General features: G+C 44.7%; 1 protein-coding gene across 1 annotated transcript in view; it reads right to left on the bottom strand.

Annotated features, from left to right (window-relative positions):
• The window catches only part of Ptgfrn (prostaglandin F2 receptor inhibitor), a 69,119-nt gene that overhangs the window by 32,063 nt on the left and 16,448 nt on the right, over positions 1 to 20,608 (bottom strand). The window contains exons 2-4 of the mRNA XM_028753024.1: positions 7,952 to 8,326; positions 4,847 to 5,260; positions 510 to 890 (exon numbers count right to left, since the gene is read on the bottom strand). Coding sequence (XP_028608857.1) covers positions 510 to 890; positions 4,847 to 5,260; positions 7,952 to 8,326 — 1,170 coding nt within the window. The remainder of the gene's footprint in view (positions 1 to 509; positions 891 to 4,846; positions 5,261 to 7,951; positions 8,327 to 20,608) is intronic.

Here is a 20,608-nt window from a genome sequence, read left to right as displayed (position 1 = left end):
CTCTGTCCCTCTGGCTGGGGCAGCACTAGGGCTGAGCCTGAGGAGAGACAGGAAGGTAGATGGCCCCTGCTGTAAATGATATTTGCAGATAAAACCACCAGGGGCTTCCGGGGCATCAGGAGTAGAAAACATTCTTCATTAGCTGGAAGGATGGCTGTTCTTTCTCACTGAGCTTAAGGGAGCCCTAGTCCAGGGCAGAACGGCTGTCTCTCCAACAAAGAGCCACTGCAAGGAGCCATTCAGCTGAGCTCTGACAGGCAGGTACTCTCAACAACAAAGAAACCTTCCTCCAGAAAGGCACTGGAGCAAACGCCACCTATGCTTGCCCTTGCTGGCCACACTACTTCAGTCCATCCTGTTTCCTTCTAGCCTGGGAGCTGGGGAGCTCAAGGACACTTGTCTGATCCAAACATGTAAATGAGGCAGAATGCCCAGCGCACCATATACTTCCTGAGTGTGCAGAAAGGATTAAGCAGGTTGGCTAAAAAAACGCTCTTCAAGCTACTCACCTAGCCAGGTCACACTTACACCAGATGGGGCAGACATGGCTTCTGCCACCTTGTGCCAACTCCTGTTGTGTCCAGGAACCCAGAGGGCCACAAGGCAAAGATAGTAGCCAGAGTTTTCTTTGCTAACATCTCGCACCAGTAGATGGTAAGAGCGGGTATCCACATGGCTAAGGGCAACATGGGGTGAGCTGTGTACCAGGGAATCACGGTCCAGCCGAGCCAGCATATGGGAGGCAAGCAAAGAGGTATCAGGTGTCTTTCTGAAGTACCACGTCACCTCAGGCCGAACATCATCCACACGGTCTGTTGTGATGTTGCAAGAAAGGTCCAGGTCCTTTCCTTCAGTCACAGACACTGTCCTGGGCACGGCCAGTTGCAGAGCTGGAAGAGGGAAAACAAGCCCATCGAGTGATCAAGTGACGTTTGCCCCGTTCCCTCCCTTCTCCTTACCTCCCTCTAGATCACCCCTTTAGTCTGATTTATGGTGTTAAAATTAGAAGGCTTTGTGCAGTCGAAAGTGCTTAAGGAATAGTTAATGAATAAATTCATGACATACACTAAATTGGTGTTGGAAAAGAACAGCAATGAACACCAGTAAAACGTGTCTACAGCTTTTGTGTACTTATTGTAAGTAGATTCTGAGAATAACACAGGGTGGTCACTCTTATGCTCATTTACTGACATGGAGACTGAAGCACACAGTAGCTCCAGGTAGAGCCCTCCCCTAGCATCCTGCAGGTGGGGATGAAAACTGCTACCCAGATGAGCCAGGAAAGTGAAACCAGACAATTTTCCTAGTGATTCAGTCCTTCACAATGTGACCTATGTAGACTATGGTTCCTTCACAATGTGACGTATGCAGACTACTGTTTCCTTAGACACGCCTGGCTGAACCTCAAGCAGAAGACATACTCTGAACCCCAAACCCAATGAGTTTTGAATTCTCCATGCTACTGTCCTCGCATGACTGGGGACAATTAAAGTAAGCTATATTTAGGTAAATCCTTGAAGTATTAAGTGTCCCTGACTCAAGAGAGGTCTTTTTCAGCATTCCATTGCCAAAGCTTTTAAATGCAACCATTTTACTCTATTCATTTTACTCTATTTAAGATGTGAAACATCTGTAATCAGAGTGGAAAATTTCAAGTTACAATGATGCTCTGGAAACTGTCACTAAATGACAGACAGCCAACTTCTCCCTGTGGAGTCAAGTGAGACACAGCCCCATCTTCTAGCAAAACCCATGCAGCAGCCACTGCTTTTCCCAGGAAGCTCAGAGACAAAGACTGATACCCAGTTCAGAAAACACCCATGCTAAGAGCCCACGGCCTTTGGAAGATATTGCTTCCACACAAATATTTCCAAATCTTGACATATATTTCAAACAATTATTTTAAGCCAAGTTTAATATTCATCCCTAACACATGACAGAAAATTAGGTGGGCATAGTATTAGGACAAAGGGTTTGAAAGTAGTTTGTTCTCTCTTCTTTACAGATCAAGAAACACATTTCTAGGGTCCAGAAACATTGGCAACAATGTCTTTGAAGCTGTGTAGACCACTTTGCCATTTTCTCAGTGACTGTGGCTAAATATCTGTCCTATCACTAACCATGGGTTTACCATACATACATACATACATACATACATACATGGAGAATAGCCATATATTCTAGATTCATGGGTTTGGCAATGGAAGATGATATAGAGCAAGCTGTGGGGAGGAGTGCCAGTTAAAGAATCAGAATATAAGAGGAGATCTGGGCAAAGCCTGTGGCAGTCCCAGGCTTTTTCTGGTAGAATATAGCTAAATCTTTAAGTTAAGATACTGATTTGTGCCGGGCAGTGGTGGCACACGCCTTTAATCCCAGCACTTGGGAGGCAGAGGCAGGCGGATTTCTGAGTTCGAGGCCAGCCTGGTCTACAGAGTGAGTTCCAGGACAGCCAGGGCTACACAGAGAAACCCTGTCTGGGGGTTGGGGGGAAGGGAGGGGGAAGGATGATACTGATTTGTATCACCACAGGAGGACCTACCACACAGGTGACACAGCTTTTCTAATAAGTGGTTCTGAGTCTTTTACAATGCCACTGTGGTCAGAGAACATGACCGGTCACCTGTGACCAGTACAGAGATTGATTAAAAGCAAAAGACCATCCCCTCAGTTGAGTATGGTAGGACATGTCTGCAATCCCAGCATTTAGAGGCAGAAGGCAGGCAGATCTTTGTGAGTTCAAGATAAATAAGCCTGTGAGTTTCAGACCAGTAAGACTGTCTAAAAACATACATAAAGATATAGAGAGGGCTCCAAGGATGGAGGGAGAGAACGAGGGGGAGAGGGAGACAGAACACACACAAGTGAGCGTGGGCAATGATTCTTAACTTACAATCCACAGAGAATTTAGGGAGCCTGTGCATGCGGATAGGACATTTGTCCCTATTTTTATTTTCATTAACCTTCACTGAGCTGAGACATTGCATCTCCTGCCTTGGTGAAAATAAGCAACAAGGTGGTATAGTATAGCCTATACCCAGGGCTTGGTCACCAACAGAAATAACAGGGCTTCTTCATATATGACTTTACAGTAGTTGTAGATATTTGAAACATCATTTGCATTCACTGCTCCCTAGAAATTAAGATGGTTGTTAAGCCTGCCAATGTGGCCTAATATTCACGTGTTAATAATGAAGCAAAGTATTAGTATAAAACAAATTTGTCTTAGAGATATTTTCATAACAACCTCAGTATAACTCTTACCCGGTCACCTTGTGTATCATGTTTTCATGAATGTAGAAGGTTACAGGCTTCAAAAGATAGTCAAAAAGGCCCATCACACACAAAAAGATCACAAGCCAAGTGTGCGGGTTCAAGCCTGTAGTCCCCACTATTCTGAAAGCTTAGGCTGGAAAAACACAAGTTCAAGGCCAGCTGGAGCAACTTAGCAAGGTCTTATCCCCAGATAAAAAGGGCAACATACCTAAACAATAGGTACTTGCCATGCAAATGGGAGGTGCTAGGTTCAACACCAGAAAGGATGGTGAGCCCGCAGCCTCAGGTTGGAAATAGCTCCTATAATCTGCCTGAGAGAGCCCCAGTCATGTAACTAGATGCAATAGGGTTTGAGGGACAGTGTTTACAACTGAAATTCCTCCATCCAAAGTGAACCTGCTGCAAAGCTAAGCTCTTTACCCCGCCTGCCTCATTAAAATAGTTGTTTGATACACACTGAATAGGCAGATTCCAGACAATCATTCAGCTAGAGAAGGTACCCTTAGTACACGGGGGAAAGTCAGCCAATGGAACCAAGGCCCACAGTGATGGCCACGCCTCAGCTGCCATATGCCACTCGTGAAGATGTTCATACCCTCTTTCAGATCCCAGAAATGCTGTCCAGAACCATGCATGTTGCAAAAAAAACGATCACTGGTTATAGCTTCCTGCTTTCCTTTCCAGCAAATAGAAATGGCCACACACTCACATTCCTGAGCAGGGAATGAGTCAGCCAAGGTCTCCCAGGAGGCAGAAGCCTCCACTATCAAAAGATATTAGACTCCTAGACAACCAAGCACACCCAAGCTACCCCTAGCAGTGACATTAGCCTGCAATGTGTGGCATTAGTGCAGCACAGAACTGAGCTTCCTACCAATGCTTGCTAACCAGTAAGTCAATAATGGCCTCCTCTCTGGTTTCTCTTCTATTTCTGTACACTGCCTAATGTGCCTTTCCTGTCTTATTTCTACAGTTGGAAATTTTGAAAAAGGGTATTTTTGCAAAGTATAGGACAAAAATTAATTTATGTGGACCCTGGCTGGATTCTCTGGAATATGTAGCCATAGAAAGCATGAAGAGGCCTGGTCCTTAGGCAGTCTGTCACCTGGGAGGGGATGGTGCATCTCGGGATGGAAAGGCAGGTCCAGGGGATGACTTTAAGCAAGTTCAGAGTCAGCCACAGATACACTCCAATAGCTACCAGGGAAGGCAGACCCAAGGTCTCAAGGACTCAATAGTAAACAATCAATCAAAAACAAACAAAACCTAAAGCAGTGGGTGAGACCGGGTCCACTCACAGCTCCAGGCAACAGCAGGTAGGCTCTGACAGGCCATCCTTCTTAATCTCAGAGTCAGACAGGAACCTTCCTATACAAGCTGAGCAGTAGCCCAAGTTCCTGAAGCAGAGCAGGAAGGCAAATCTCAGCTCAAAGCAGAGGTATTCTTCAAGCTGCCAATACCACTTTGGTCCCTCCACCCACAAGGGTAGGCTGGGGTAGCCCTTTTCTGGTCTAGTCCCATACACAGTTGTTAGTCTCAATCAGGGGTGACACCATTTTCAAAAGCTCACCCGTCGGCTGGATCACCACAGTGGCCACTTCCACAGCTTTTTCTTGGATTTCTTGCCAGCTGCCTTGCTCTGTGATCCACTCGCTGACCACACACCTGTAGGAACCCTGGTCTGCAGAGAGCGCACGGGCTACGGAGAGGCGGTAGGCGTCGCTGCCCACTGTGTCCAGGCGTACGTCCCCACTGTGGTAGCGCTGCTCATAGCCAGGGCCTGGGTGAAACCTGCCCTCGTGGCTTAGGGCTAGGATGCTGCGGTGCACTGGGCCACGGTGCAGTTCCCACCGGAGTGCCAGGTGTGAGTGTAACGGTGAAGTGGTAGACGCAGTACATCGCAGCTCGAAGGGCTCCCCCTCGCGCAGGCTCAGGCCTGGAGGAGGCCGGGAGCTGGGGCCCACCACCAGGGCATCTGCCAGCACTGTGGGGGTGCAGAGGGAAGAGGTCAGTCAGTGGTCACCAAAGGTCCTACCCCATAAGGAAAGAACAGGCTCCCTTCCATGACTCTGGCCTTCAGCCACGGAAACTACCCAAGGACTCCTTATTCCGTACTAAAATGATCCACCCACAGTCTCAACTGACTTTCTGATTTAAAAAAAAAAAAAGAAAAAGAAAAAGGAGACAACAATAAAGCTCTGGCTAAAATGGGTTTGTGGGTGCTTCTGTCACTATGATGCATGCTACTACCATGCCCTCTCTGCCTCAGTTTCCTAAAAAGGGGGATGATGACTGTACCCGCTTCATAGAGTCACCAGGGGAACCTAGCGAGTGCCAGGACAGTGCCTGGCACCAGGACAAAACAGCCTGGTATGCCCACCAAACAATCCTTTGGTTAGAACATGGAGCTGGAAGAGGGAGCCTGCGATTTAGAGACAAGGGAGCTGCCAAGAGTCAAGATCTCCAGGGAGGGATGATGGCAGGCGCTGCTTGTGGCTCAGGTCCTGGGTAAAGTATATCCACAGGACAGGAAGGGGGACAAGAAATGCTGAGGGTTCTCCTTCTAACTCTCAGCATCTACTGGAAAAAGCTACCACTGTAACAGTCTAGGAACGGGGTGGGTTCAGAAGTGATGCTGGCGGACGCTGGTGATCCTGGAGAGTCAGGTGGGAGCTATCTACCAAAGGCTGGGAAAATCTTCCAAGCTTATCAGGAGCTCCATTTGTGGGTCTTCAAGCATCACAATCCATCACCTCTTTGGCTTTTTCCTTGATCACACTCCTCAGAAAGGAGTTACTCCAGGTAAAAGAGACCGGTACCCCTCTAGGAGAACATTTCTCATGGGTCCATCTCTTCTACAAAACGAATATAGCGGCCCTTCTAGGACATACCTCAGTCTGTGAGGACAGCTAGCATGGCTTCATTCTCAAGGCCAGTTCTTCAATGAGAAGGATGGACAGATTTAAGACCCATGAAGCTGAAGGCCAGACAGATGCTGGACCACATCTAGCTCCTGCCAGAGACTCCACCTGGGCAGCCAGCCAGCCTCTCTCATGTATCCTTCTGCTCTCCTGAGCCAAGAAAAGCCTCCACTGCTTCTCTCACCTTCAAAGGCTAGTCAAGAGGCAGGGAGATGGGAGGGAGGCATGAAGACTCTTGTGTCACCCTTTGCCTTCTCACAAATAAATCACTAGAGTGTTTCTGACCTGAAAAGGGGGGGAGGGGGTTTATGTTGTACTGTTTAACTTAGTACAAAAATGTCTTATGGGAAATCTTTAAAAGTCAGGACTTCTTTTTCCCCAGCTCTACAAGTCAACTCGGGCCCTGCATATATAGAGGCAATCACTTTACCACTGAATTTCAAGTTGCCCATGCCCTAACCTCCTAGCCCCAGACAGAGTGGCACTATATAGCTCAGGCTGGCTTTGAACTTACTATATATATACATTTCAGCCTAGGTTAGCCTCAAGCTTTGAATCTCTTGCCTCAGCTTCCCAAGCACTGGAATCACAGGTGTGTGCCACCCTAGCCAGCTACACTCTGAACCTTTAATCAGAAGGTGGAAGAGGTAGGTTTGGTGGCTTGATGCTTAGGTACCTACTTGATGGCATGGCTGGTATTTCATCCCCTCATGGTTTGGTAAAAGACAAGCAGTAGTGAGCTACAGCAGTTTCTACCAATCACAACACAGGGTGGATGCCTGGATCTCCCTACTCCTTTTCTATTACCATTTTCTACTTTCCAGATAATTATAAACATTCCTGCCCTCACACAAATATTTTCAGAAACAAGGCAGGACACAAATAAATAGACAATTAATAATAATAATAATAATAATAATGTTTCTATTTTGTTAGCCTCAAATTAAAATGGCTTCTTCTTGCTCATTTACTAATGAGCTATGTCATTTTAAGCAAGTAATTAACCTATGTTCTCCCACCTCATGTGCAAATTAGGGAAAATAGCCTGTCCTACATTCTTCATTGGATGCAGATAACTGAATGTGTGAGCAAATCCAACAGCACTTGGAAGGTAGGGAAAACCCAAACTCAAGATATTCCAGATGCCTATGATGTCAGCTTTGCACAGCTGGGTTCATGAAAGAGCAGTAACCACATGGTTTTCTGTCTATAAACAGCAAGTACAACTTCTGTTGCAAACAGGTATTAACTCATGAAGATCACAGAGAAAAAGACATGAACTCTGAAGTACCTACTCCTACCAATAAGGCTGAACCTCCTAGTGAGTGCTACCAGCTTGTCTCTAAGCTGAATATTCACTATGACATGGCCGGGGAGGCCTGGTTTAAGTTAACCCTCCTGTCCCCCACACCTTTTAAGGCAGGCTGTGTTGTACAGAAGAAGCTGAGGCATGCATGGACTGAGCCAGAAGCCACTTAGCAGACAAATAGCAGAGCCAGAAGCCAACTGCATAGGCAAGTTGGCTGCAGAACTGCACTCTCACAGGTGACCACACCATGGTGACTACAACTCACTGGCTCTAAGATGCATCAGAATTATACTGGGAAAAGAGTATAATTTTTTATACTCAGGGGTCACCTGGTCCACCCCCTGCCCATCATCAGGTAAGACTCCATCACTGCACTGGACGAGGGACTGAGTCTGTTTGCAGCAGCAGAATGGCAGAGGAATTTGGCCCCTTGTGAGGATTGTACCTTTAACCTGCACTGTGTCCTCATAGTTGCCCTGAACAGTGGCATCTGTGCTCGGGGTTGAGCACTTGTAGTAGCCTTGGTCTGAAGGCTGGACATTCTTTATGTGTAGCTCCACAGCATCATTGGCCGTTCTCCTCAACAGGATGTCGCCCCGCTGCAGCCGCTCCCGGTACAGCTGCGCTGGGAAGCCCACCTCCCAGGTGCTGGCGAGCTCTACGAAGCTGCTCCCCGAAGACAAAGACGAGAAGCTCCAGTCGAAGTTCTGCTCACTGGGGCCGTCATAGTCACTGACATTGCAGGGGATCACCAGCTCAGTGCCCACCACTCGAACCAGGGTGCCCGCAGGGACTCTTACCACACGCCCGTGGCAGACAGCTGCAATGACAGGGAATGAAAGGTGGGCCTTTAATCACGGAATGAAAGTGACACCTGAAGGATGCATCTGCTCTGAGACCTAGGACAGAATCGGAATCTCTAAGAAAATGGACCCTGCAGAAGGGGATTAAGTCATTCCTGAAATCATGGGTTGGAAGTAGCACCTTGAACTGAAGGCCTTCCACACAACCAGTTTCCCAGGGCTGACAGGCAGATTAAATATGAACAGTGGGCGAACCATGGCCTCGCATTGCTTCGTCTCTTCTCTCAGGATGTAACAGATCATCATACGCAATGAGATATGGAAAGGGTCTGTATTTCAGAAAAGGACATGGCTAAGCACGTAGTTATATTTCTGCCCATCCCACATCAACCTTCATCCCTAGGGACCATTCCCCAGACCTGATTTATAATGATGGATGTCAATTTTCAAATCCTAGAGCAGCCTGCTGATAAAATGATTTAACTCCTGTTATCTGACATTGGTTATAAATTATTTTTAAAATATGACAATTTCACCAAGTATTAATTTTCTATTTTCTGGCTCATTTCCTTCTCTCTACTCTTCACCCTGATCTAAATTCAGAAGGCGGATTGGGAAGCTTAGAGGGAGGGAGGCAGTCTGGTGCTGTTAGGAATACAGCGGCTTGTGGTGGGAGAGAAGTGCAGTGGATGGGGACAGTCGGCTGGCACTGCCTGCCAGGAGAACCTTGATCCACAGAGCTATGGCGCAGGACCCTTAAGGACAGGCACTTGCAAGTCCCCTTAGAAGGTCTCACTGCAATGCACTTCACTCAGCACAAGTTTGTGGTGTTTATGACCTGAATCTTGCATTTCCATTTAGAACAGCTAACTGTACCTCTCTAGATAGTCCACAAACAGGTACAGCAATGAGTCGCACAGGAGATAGCATGGGCTCTCGATCAAGGACACAGGAGTTAAACCTCTCTTAGCTTGCCTTCCTTGATTATAAAGTGAGATAAGATGGTATCGGTGAGTTAATAAAACAGAACGTTCAGCTGAGAGCCCTCTATGTAATATGGGTTCAATATGATGGGGCTCCCTACTGTCGCTACTGTATTGTATTTCTGTGTGACTCACGAACAATTCTTATGCTGAATTCTGAAATCTAGTATGTCAGAACACAGCCTTAATTGGGAAGACAGCCACAGAAGATGTCGTCGGGCAAGCTGTGATGAGGTCATACAGCAGAGGGCAGGCCTCTGAGCCAGTATGACTGGTAACCTTAAAAGGGAGCTAATCTGAACGCACAGGGAGAACACTGTACACTGATGAAGGGAGAGATCAAGGTGATGCATCTAAGAACTGAGAACACCAAAGATTGGCAGCCAGCCAGCACAAGCTCGGGAGAGGCAGGCCCGACTCTCCCTCTCAGCCTCAGGAGGCACAGGCTCTGTGGCCACCTTGCTTTGACCTCTAGCTTGTAGAGAAAAGGCTGTTGTTAAAGCCACCTGGTCTGTAGCATCAGTTCTAAGAACTAACACATCAGGGCTGCTTGTTTATTGCTGGTGTAATTCATGGTTTTCAAACCCTGTGGCCGCCTATTAGTGGATTCCAAAATGAATTTATAGTGGTTGTGTGTGCTTTTAAAAATGGAATTTTAAATGAACAGAAGCGATTAGAGTGCAAAACACTTGGTAAGGGATAAATATTGCCATATACAGCACTTTGTTAGGTAAACAAAGGTGTCTGTGAATCAGATCACGATGCAAACTTAACATAAATTTGGGTCAGGGTTGAAAAAAAAAGAATTGAGGGCCAGTTTTAAAAAAACTAAATCTTGTTTCCTCTAACCTCAAACTCATTATCAATTATCATTTTCTTTGAGAAAGGAAAAAGGAAGCAACCATGCCAGAGAAGTACTGACAGAGACAGTGTGAAACACTGTTCAAGGAAGGGGACCAACTGTCTTCCTGTCCTACCCGAGCTGGGGTCAGGCCCAAAACATCTGCACACCACTGTCCTTAAAAATCAAATAATGTAGGGCTGGAGATGGCACACAGAGTACCTGCTTCATATGTGTGAGGCCCAGGGCTCCACCCTTAGCACTGAAAATAAAGATAGATAGATAGATAGATAAATAGATAGATAGATAGATGATAGATACATACATAAATAAATAAACTGATTAACTAAGTAAATGAAGTATTATATGCTTATAACCCCAGCTACTCAAGAAGTCAAAGACCACTTGAGTCTAAGAGTTGGCAGCTCCTTTAATAGCAAAACCCTATTTCAAAAACAGAACCTGGAGGAGCATGAAGTGGGGAGTAGGGGCATAAGCATGCTCTAAATACATCTGTATACACGTATGAAATTACTGAAGAACGTTTTTCCTTAAGAATTATTTATTATATATAAGTACACTGTAGCTGTCTTTAGACAGACCAGAAGAGGATATCAGATCCCTTTACAGATGGTCAGAAGCCATCATGTGGTTGGTGGGAATTGAACTCAGGACCTCTGGAAGAGCAGTCAGTGCTCTTAACCTCTGAGCCATCTCTTTAGCCCCACTGAAGAACTTTTTAAAAATCAGAAGGAAAAATGTAAAAGTTGGTAAAGTCAGAAGAATGGGGCAATTACATATCCTTGCACAGAGCATGGGAGAATAATGCCAAGCTCCACTGAATGGTGCCATAAAACAGGCTATCTTTTTCCCACAGCAACTCAGTGACAACAGACACCACCCATGGCCTCAGTCACTATTTGGAGCAGACTCTGGCTGACCTTGAACCTCAGATCCTAGGAATGGGGACTTGGGCAAACGTCAGGGAGATCACAATTCCCTCTGGATATTTTCAGCTTCTCCTAAAGATACTTTTGCTCCTGGTAGACTCAGGTTCTATATAGAGGATTCACTATACAGTTGCCACTGGGCAGCACTCCTGACCATATAAGGAAGCTACTTACGGAACGTCGGGTCTGGGTGAACATTCAGACAGAAGCAAAGAACAGCATGTGAATCTCTGGGTGCAGCCAAGCCTTCTTCTATAGCATTTCCTACATACTCCAACATGTGTACCCATGTATGCACATACCTTTCTTCTGCTGGACATGGCAGTTTCTTGTAATTGGTCCTCATATTTTTAAGCTAATTTCCATCTCTTATAACTCAAAAGAGTTTTTGAAATAAAATATCTGTCTACCCACAGTGACCAACCCTCTACAGTCGTGATCACCACTGCTCAAAATGGAAACAAGCAATCAATTCTTTACTTAATTTTTGAGATGAGCAGACAATTCGGGATCTCCAATGCTAACTTTCATGTGGCCACAGCACAGCAGTGACCTTCAGAGAACCACTGAGCCCTCTGCCCAAGTTTTGATCTCTGTAAGTGGGAACCAGAGCACCTGGGGAGATGGCTTAGTCAATGAAGTACTTGTCACTCAAGCATGGAGATCTGAGTTCAGATACCCAGTGCTCACATATAAAGTTTTGAATGGTCTTGGACAAGTGTAACCTAGTGTGGTGGGGTGAGGCAGACAGATACAGGTGGATTCCAGAGGCTTGCTGGTCAGCTTCAGTCTAGCTAACTGCTGAGAGACCTTAACCCCCAAAAGGTGGGAGCCACTGAGGAGGACACTCAGTGTACACCTATAGCCTCCTCACTTACATGCACAAACATGCAGGCACGCCTGAATACATGCAAACTCCTAAACATGTACACATATATACACCACATACACATGGTGAAAAGAGAAAAGAAAAAAAAATGTGACCATGATCAACACTCTGTCCCACCCATCACCCTTGGGCTGTGGGGTAAAGTTCAGATGAACCAGTACAAGTACTTACAACAGTGCCTGGCATGTGGTGAGGGTCTCAGGTAATGTTTGAGGTGGGATACTCTAGAATGAACTTGACCATAACCATTCACCTTGCAAGGCTCACAGAGAATTTCCAAATATGTAAATATTTCATATTTCTATCCCTTGGCAAAACGTCTCCCAGGACCTCGAGGCCGGAGCCTACTTTCCTTCTGAGGTTTCTGTCTTTATTCCTGGTGACTAGAGTTTTGGAAATGACTCCAGCTCATTACCTCAATTCTCCAAGCTTTTTCCCACATGGCTACCAGAATCCTCTCGTCTCATTTTTAATTTTCTTTAGACACACAATCCTATCATTTCACAGATCAGAATATTTTAAAGATTTGTTTACTTTTTATTTTTGTGTATCAGTATTTATATATCTAGAAGTATAACTATACGTTATATGCATGTCTGGTGCCGGAGGCCAAAAGTGGGTGTTGGATTCCCTGGAACTGGTGCTATACAGTTGTGAAATGGCACGTAGTTGCTAGGAATCAACCCCAGGTCCTCTAGAAGAGCAGCCATTGCTTGTAACCACTGGGCCATCTCCCCGGTCCTATGGATCAGAATTCTTCAATGGATGCTAATCATATATGGCAAACACTTCTCCCAGTAAGCCCCCTATACTGTGGCCACCCTGGTCCAAGCTGCCATTTCTCACCACCATTCTGCAGTAACTCCCTTACTGGCTTCTTGGCTTTCTAAGCACTACAATGCAACCTTTCAAAACCACACAGTAGATTACACTTTCCTCAGCCCCAATCTCTCCAGTCATTCCCCACTTCACCTCCAAATCCTTACTTTGTTTTCTGGACTCTATATTCTATTCCTCTCTCTCTGTGATACTCAGCCACACTTAACTCTTAAGATTTCCTTAAACAGTCAAGAGCCAGTCTAACTTAGGGCTTTTAAAAAGTTTTCGAAAATTATGCATGCATATGTATGAGCGCGCATGTGTATGTTTGTGTGTGTGTGTGTGTGCACGCGTGCATGTGTGTGTGCATGTGTACGTGTGTGTGTGTGTACGCGAGTGCGTGTGCATGTGTGTGTGTGTGCGTGTACGTGTGTGTGCATGTGTGTGCAAGTACGTGTGCGTGTGTGTGTGCGCGCGCGCTCGCGCGCGTGCACGTGTGCAAGCATGTGCACATGAATGCAGGTACCCATGGAGGATAGACACATCAAGTGCCCTTGGATGAGACCAAACATGGTTGCTGAGACCTGAACATCTTCAGATACTTTGCAAGAGCACTTATCCACTGAGCTGTCTTGTCTCTCCAGCTCAAACCTCAGGGCACTGGCATATCGTTTCAGGCCTGAACACTGGAGGTCATTCACTCTACTGGTTCTTTAACCAACCTTTCCTGGTCCCCTACCTCCCATTTTTATTGACCTCAAAACTTCCTTTTACCAGTGGTCATTACTGTCTCTTATTTGTACTCATAGAGCATCAGCATCATCAGCATCAGCATCCATCTCTTCCCATTATGAGCAGTGACCATTATGTATCTACTGCAGAGCCTGGTTCACAAGCTATCCAATAAGTATCTGTCAAACAGAGGACATGCAAGGTTCTTCATGACCTGGCCCATGGCTACCACTCTGGCTTCATTCCCTAACACTATCTCCACTAATGCTTATACTTAAACAAAAACAAACTACCTTCCTTTCCAGAAATGCCACCATGTCCTGAGGTCCTAGGGCCTCTGCTTCATTGTCTCCTTTGGCCAGCATTCCTTCCCAACAATCCTCTTGCTCGGAGGAGGCTTCAGTACCATCTCCCCTGGCAGGATCACTCAGGTACTCCTTCCTTGAATTCTACTGCAACCTATACAAGTACCCGAAAGGAAGCTGTGCTACAGTGTTACTGGGGAACCAAGCAGGAGGAAGCAGGTGCTTGAAAGAGCAAATTCTCATATGGAAACCTATGAGCCTGAGCTGTGTCTTGCAAGGACCCGGGGTGTCCTCCTCTCATCCGAGCAAAGGGAGATTTAAGACTTTGGTAGTAGAATTTCAACTTGCCAGCAACAATCTGGTATTTAGTACAGATTCCCCTTAATATTGTTAAATAGCGGCAAATGACACTTAAAAATAAATAGAACTTGTAAAAGGGAGAGCATATGGCAATTTTCAAATCAAGTAGAGTATCTGCAGAGGCACACTTGCCAATTTTTGTCACAACCTTTGGTAACAGCTGATGACTGAGGGAAAGAGGGGAAGACAAATTCCTTCTGGGTTTCCAAGTGCTACGAGTGCTTCAAATTAAGAGTCCTAATTGTTTCTGAGCCTAGACAATGTTACCGTTAACTTTGCATAAAAATGTCTTTTATAAGGAACAATTCGGGGCCAGTGAGGTGACTCAGTGGCTAAGGGGTACTTGCTGTGCCAGTCCAGCCACCCCGCTCCATCTCCAAAAGGCATGTAAAGGTGGAAGGTGGAAAGCCACTCTACAAGTTGTCCTCTGACCTCCACCCACATCCTGAGGCACGCCTGCGCATACACAGGCAGGAGGACACACAGGAGGAATAAATAAAATGTTTGGTTTTTTTAAAATAACAACTTTAAAAAATAAAGGTTTTATTTGTTCCCAGGGGTCAATAAAAGAAACCTTTATATGAAAACCCTTTAGTTTAAAGTTTTGTTTCATTTGTTTTGTAGTCCAGGCTGGCCTCAAACTCAATATCCTCAGACTCTCAAATGCTGGGAGTAAGTGCTTGTGTCACTGGGCCTGTTGGAAACTATTTCTCCACTAACTTTAAAAGGACTACTGGGAGTTAGTTGGGAGAGCACTTGTTTAACATGCATGAAGTACTGGGCTCTCCCCCAGCACTGCATAAACTGAGCCTGGAGGCAGGGGGATGAGAAGCTCAAGATTCTTAGCTACATAGCCAAGTTAGGCTAGACTATAGAGGAGTCTGCCTCAAAAAAATTATGATATTGCATTACAAAAATCCACCTGATAAGAAGCCACTAAAACCTAATTTAAAAACCCACACAAACAGAACCACAATAAAATAATAAAAAGGAAGACCAAATCTATGAAACAACTGTACTATCCTATTCCAGAAAACACAACCTATACAGGTATCTTTGACCATCTGGGTCTCAGAACACTTCAAATCTTCAAGACATAAGAAGGGCACATAAGAGGGGAAGAAGGCTTCTACACCAAATGAGCTAGTGCTAGTCACCACTGCTAAGAGCCCTGCACTTGCTGTGACAGCCTGCTCAGCTCGAGACACCTCAAAACCATCCAGCCTCTGCACCCATTGACTTTGGATTCTTGGTGGAACACAGTTCAAGAATGGAGTCACGTGAGGGAAATCTGAATGCTTATGACAAAACTCCAAGAAAACAAGAGTCTTGTGACCTCAGTTTCTTCAAAACATGGGCTTGTTCTTGTAATCCATTTTTGTGCTCTTCCCAGTGTATCAAAAGGAGTGGATTTATTTCAGATTACCTGTTATTGCTTGCTGCTATTAATCATATGCCTCTATAGGAAAACATGTTTTTGCCACGTGCAGCCTGTCCTGGTACATTTTTGTCATGTGATTCTTCTTAATCTTCAAAGTATAAATTGTCTGATGCTCTAAATAAAGTTAGCTATTGCATGAGACTTTAGTCTGTCTCATTTTTTAGGACCCATTCTACCATGTCTCCAGTTAGAGCAGTGAATAGTTTCTCATTTAATTTTTTTCTTAAGTCTATGGGGAAAAACATTTAATACAACTGCAGCTAACTTCATCTGTCACTATTCCAACCTGTGAGTCCTCCCCCCCTTCCCAAGATATAAAATTCATATTTCTTTTTGTACCCTGGCTTCAAGAAACATCAGTATTAGATATGACATTCAACTATGAAAATCATGTAGCAAAAATTGCAAATAATTATCTCCTTCCTTTTGACTTTCCGTGCTGCCTTGTGAGCGCAGCCTTTTCTCTTATTTTTGGTTCTCTTTGCACTTGTATGTGTATTTCACTGTAAGTTCTCTCGAATATTTGGGAGAGGTAACTTAGGCATTGATCTAAAAAGTGGCTAATTCTGATTTCCCCTCATAGGAGACTATTTCTCGTATAATCAACTGGATCAGACAGCTACCTTTGAGAAGCAACACAGTGGTCAGGTTAAAACAGCCTAGATCAATGCTTCCATGAGGGATGAATCACAGTCATGTGAACCCAATGAAGTCCCATGTCTCTGCTCTTGAGAAGTTTGCCAGTTCTCAAGTGGTTTAGGTCAAAAAATGTACATCCAAACACAGAGCTTTGAACACCTCACAGGGCCAAGAAATAACTCTCAAGTTCAGGAACACAACAGGGCTAATCTGAAGAGCTGAAAATCAACTTGAGGGGTGGGGAGACCAGCTAAGACATGACCCTGGCAGATATGACACTGGGCTTCTCTTCACACAATGGATATCTCAAAGAGACATATCCGAGGGCAAGGCAAATTGCTGGGATGTTAAGAACAAAAGAAAAACTAACGGGTTAAACCACACCTATAATCACAGCACTAAGGAGGCTGAAGTAGGAGGATCCTGGGGAGTTTGAGGCCAGCATTGAGAAGTCCAGGCCAGACTGGTCTACAGAGTGAGTTCCAGGACAGCCAGGGCTATACAGAGAAACCTTGTCTCAAAAAACCAAAAAAAAAAAAAAAAAAAAAGATGGTTCAGTGGTCAAGAGTGTGGACTGATCTTGTGAAAGAGCTCAGTTCCCAGCATCCACTTTGGGAAGCTCAAAATCACCTGTGACTCCAGCTCTGACACCTTCTTCTGGCCTCTGAGGGTACTTGCACATACATGTGTATACACATGCACACGCTCGCTCATGCATGAATGGAGATAGTAATAAACAAAAGTTTAAAAATGAGATGACAGAACCAAATAGCTAAATTAAAAGGGAGAAAACACACACTAGAAACAGAGCCAAAGGGATGGAGATATTGGCATTCCCAGACATTGATATTAAAACAACCATGATCCATTAAAGAAGTAGCAAACAGGATTTTTATCTACTGAACTAGAATCTATTAAAATGGAAATTTAAATTCTAGAAATAAATAATACAACTAATATTAAGGATTCACTAAGTGGCTGTGTTAGCAGATTAGTTGTAGCATAAAAGCATCCAGTAAGTGGATAAAAACATGCAAAGGAAGAGGAGAAATACGAAGGGCACAATAGAAAGGTTACAAATGTATGTGCTAGAGTCCCAGAAGGTGTGAGAGAGAAATAAATTCTTGAAGAGATAATGGCTGAGATTTTTCTTAAACTCAACTATGTTGCAAAAACAAGCTGCATTATATATCACAACCAGGATAAATACGGGAGTACATCTCAGTAAAATGGCTGAGAGGCAGAGAAGGGAGTCATAGCACAACTGATAACTGACATTCAACAGAAACGATGCTCATAAAACCACAGAATGGCAGCCTTAAAGTGACTTTTTAAAAAGTAACTGCCAGCCTAGGGAAGGGGGAGGGGGTGCTTTTAAGTGGAAAGCAAAATAAATATGCTTTCAACCAATTCACCACAAGGAAAAGATAATTCATTGGCATCAAGAAGAAACACTGAGTGGAGTTCTTCAGACAGAGAGCGCTGGTTCATCTTGAAACCATGAAAACACAAGCAGGCAAAAAGATAGAAATGACTGTGTGAGTGGACTACAGAAACTGAGCCAAAGCCTGCTGTAGCATCAGTGACATCTTTTGGGTTCAATATACATATATACATAAACGTATATATGCAGTCCGTATACATAGTGGAAATATGCGAGTAGTAGGAAGAGTGGAGTCAGAGGGCAGAGACACTTGCCGCTGATGCTGATGGCCTGAGTTAGCCGGAAACTGACTTCTGTAAGATGTCCTCTGATTTTGAGTGCTCACATACGTATGCCGTTCAAAATAAATGAAAATGCAATTATTTTTTTAAAACTCAGTAGTAGACACTGAGAAGTCAACAATGGACAGGGTTTGTTTTTTAGCAACTTTAATTAAACTTAAATAATTAAATAAAGGGTACATTTAATTAAATAGTTTACAAAAATTCAAGCAAAATTAAAAACTTAGGCAAATTTCAACTTTTCTGCATTAATTAAGCTAAAAGTAACTTTGGCTGAAACAGTTACTGGTTAAATGTGTAATGTGTGTCTTAATCTCTACGGTACCCACAAAGATGAAAGGCTGAGCCTGGGGTAGTGGTACACATCTGAAATCACAGTACTTGAGAGACGAAGGCAGGAAGATTAGAAGCCAGCCTGGTCTTCACAACATCCTATCTCAAACAACAACCAAACAGTTGGGGATGGAGAGGGTAACAAATTGGGGAAGAGACAGAAAAATATCTTCCACCTAAAATCACCATAGCATCGCTCAGGTATTTAGTTTGAAATATATTCTGTCTGATTTATTAAGAGCATACTATGTGTCTCTGATAGCCATGCTCTGAGCTGGGCACTGTTCATAAGACTTCTGGTCCAGCAAACACACCAGCAGGTAGGTGTTCCTAGCCTACCACAAATTAAGAGGAAGCCCGAATAGATGGTCTGAGGAGGGTCGGGCCAGCTTAAGTGAGAGACTGAGTCCCCAGCCTGGTGGCTTATGCACTGAGCTATTATACAACCCCAAGCTAGATCGGTTCTGCCTCTGTTGACTCTGTCTGCTCTGAGAGAAGGAGAAAAACAGCTGGAAATTTCTTCTGAAATATTTCATATTCCCCAATGGCAATATGAAGAAGGTAGGCAAGAAAGCAACAGAAAAACGAGTCATGAAGAAATAGAGTTCTAATAAGTAGACAGGTGACAGATGGTAAAAGAGGCTTGTTAAAATAATTCCAGGGGGTCAGAGACTCTGCTCATTGGTTATCTACTGGTCTTGCAGGACTGGAGTTTGGTTCCCCATACTCACAGCGGGTAACTCATAAGAACCTGTAACTCTACCTCCAGGGCATCTGACTCCCTCTTCTGGACTCCAGGGGCACCCACATAACACATCAATACAAAAAAAAACTAAAAGTGATGCCAACACATACACACACACACACACACACACACACACACACACACACACACGTAATGTGATCAGCAGATGGCTAACAATGGAGGGCTGACTCCAGATTACCACCTCCTTCCCTTTAGAAAGTAATTAGAAGCCTTCCCAATCCCTGCTTTTATCAGGAGTAGCTGAGGAGAGGCAGGAAACGCCGGGCAAGGCTTTCCAGGTAAGTGACTGCACACGCAATGTGCTCAGCAGTAAGTTCTACCGCCAACCACTGGAATCATTAAGAGAAACGAGACAATAAAGTCCAAACTTTATTTATTGATCCTTTTCCACCTCCCCCTGATAGCCACGGGAAATAATTTTATTTCTCAGGTTATCATGAACATTATTCTAAATCAAGACCTGCAGAGTGTAGCCTAGCTACAAAGCATTCTTGCAATCTGTTCCTATTATTGCTCAAATTTTTAATCATCTGGCTTTCAGATTGGAGCCATTTGTAAGATATGTATCAGCTGCTGCGATGACAGCAGTACAGGCAAAGCTGGGCCCTGAAGTAAAGACCTCATGGTGCTTCAGTTATCAAACATACTGAAATGGCCCAGCCAGTACAGGAGAGCAGGTGCCCATGGAGTCCTAGAAGGACCTCCCAGACCTCATGGGAGCTGGAGATCACCACACACAGAAGCAAACGTGCAAACCTTATAGTGAATGCCTCTACTGGAGTTCCTGCCTCTACAAATGAAAAACCTTTGTCTTGCCTAAGTCTGCCTCTGAGAGCTCTGGCATCAGGGGAGCATGCCAACGCTCACCCAGACAGTCCCTCGGTGATGGGAATGCTGTATGTACACATTAAACAAGTTACAGCCAACAGAGAATGTGAAATAAAGTCACACATGGCAGTACTTCAAAAATCCCATCCCAAAGCAAATATGGTTCTACTAGAATGGGCTTTTAAAAAAAAAGTTCAGTTAAGTGCCACTGGGTGATGGCAGCGGCAGTGACTTCACACACCTTTGATCTTAGCACTTGGAAGGCTGAGGCAGGCAGATCTCTGAGTTCGAGGCCAGCCTGGTCTATAGGTGGAGTTCCAAGATAGCCAGGGCTACACAGAGGAAATCTTGTCTCAAAGAATCTTAAAAAGCAGTTCAGTTAAGAGCTCACTGTTGCTGGGCAGTGGTGGTGCAGGCCTTTAATCCCAGCACTTGGGAGGCAGAGGCAAGTGGATTTCTGAGTTTGAGGCCACCCTGGTCTACAGAGTGAGTTCCAGGACTGCCAAAGCTACACAGAGAAACCCTGCATGGAAAAACCTAAAAAAAAAAAAAAAAAAAGAGAGAGAGAGAGAGAGAGCTCACTGTTGTGATTATAACATACAATGTCTCCTATAATACAATGTGTCCAACGGGCTCATGTGTTTATAACATACAATGTCTCCTATAATACAATGTGTCCAATAGGCTC

Source organism: Grammomys surdaster, unplaced genomic scaffold (genome assembly GCF_004785775.1).
Source record: "Grammomys surdaster isolate TR1022 unplaced genomic scaffold, NIH_TR_1.0 125941, whole genome shotgun sequence".
Classification (NCBI taxonomy): Eukaryota; Metazoa; Chordata; class Mammalia; order Rodentia; family Muridae; genus Grammomys; species Grammomys surdaster.
Note: the sequence above shows the minus strand (reverse complement) of the source record. Positions and strands in the feature narration are given on the sequence as shown.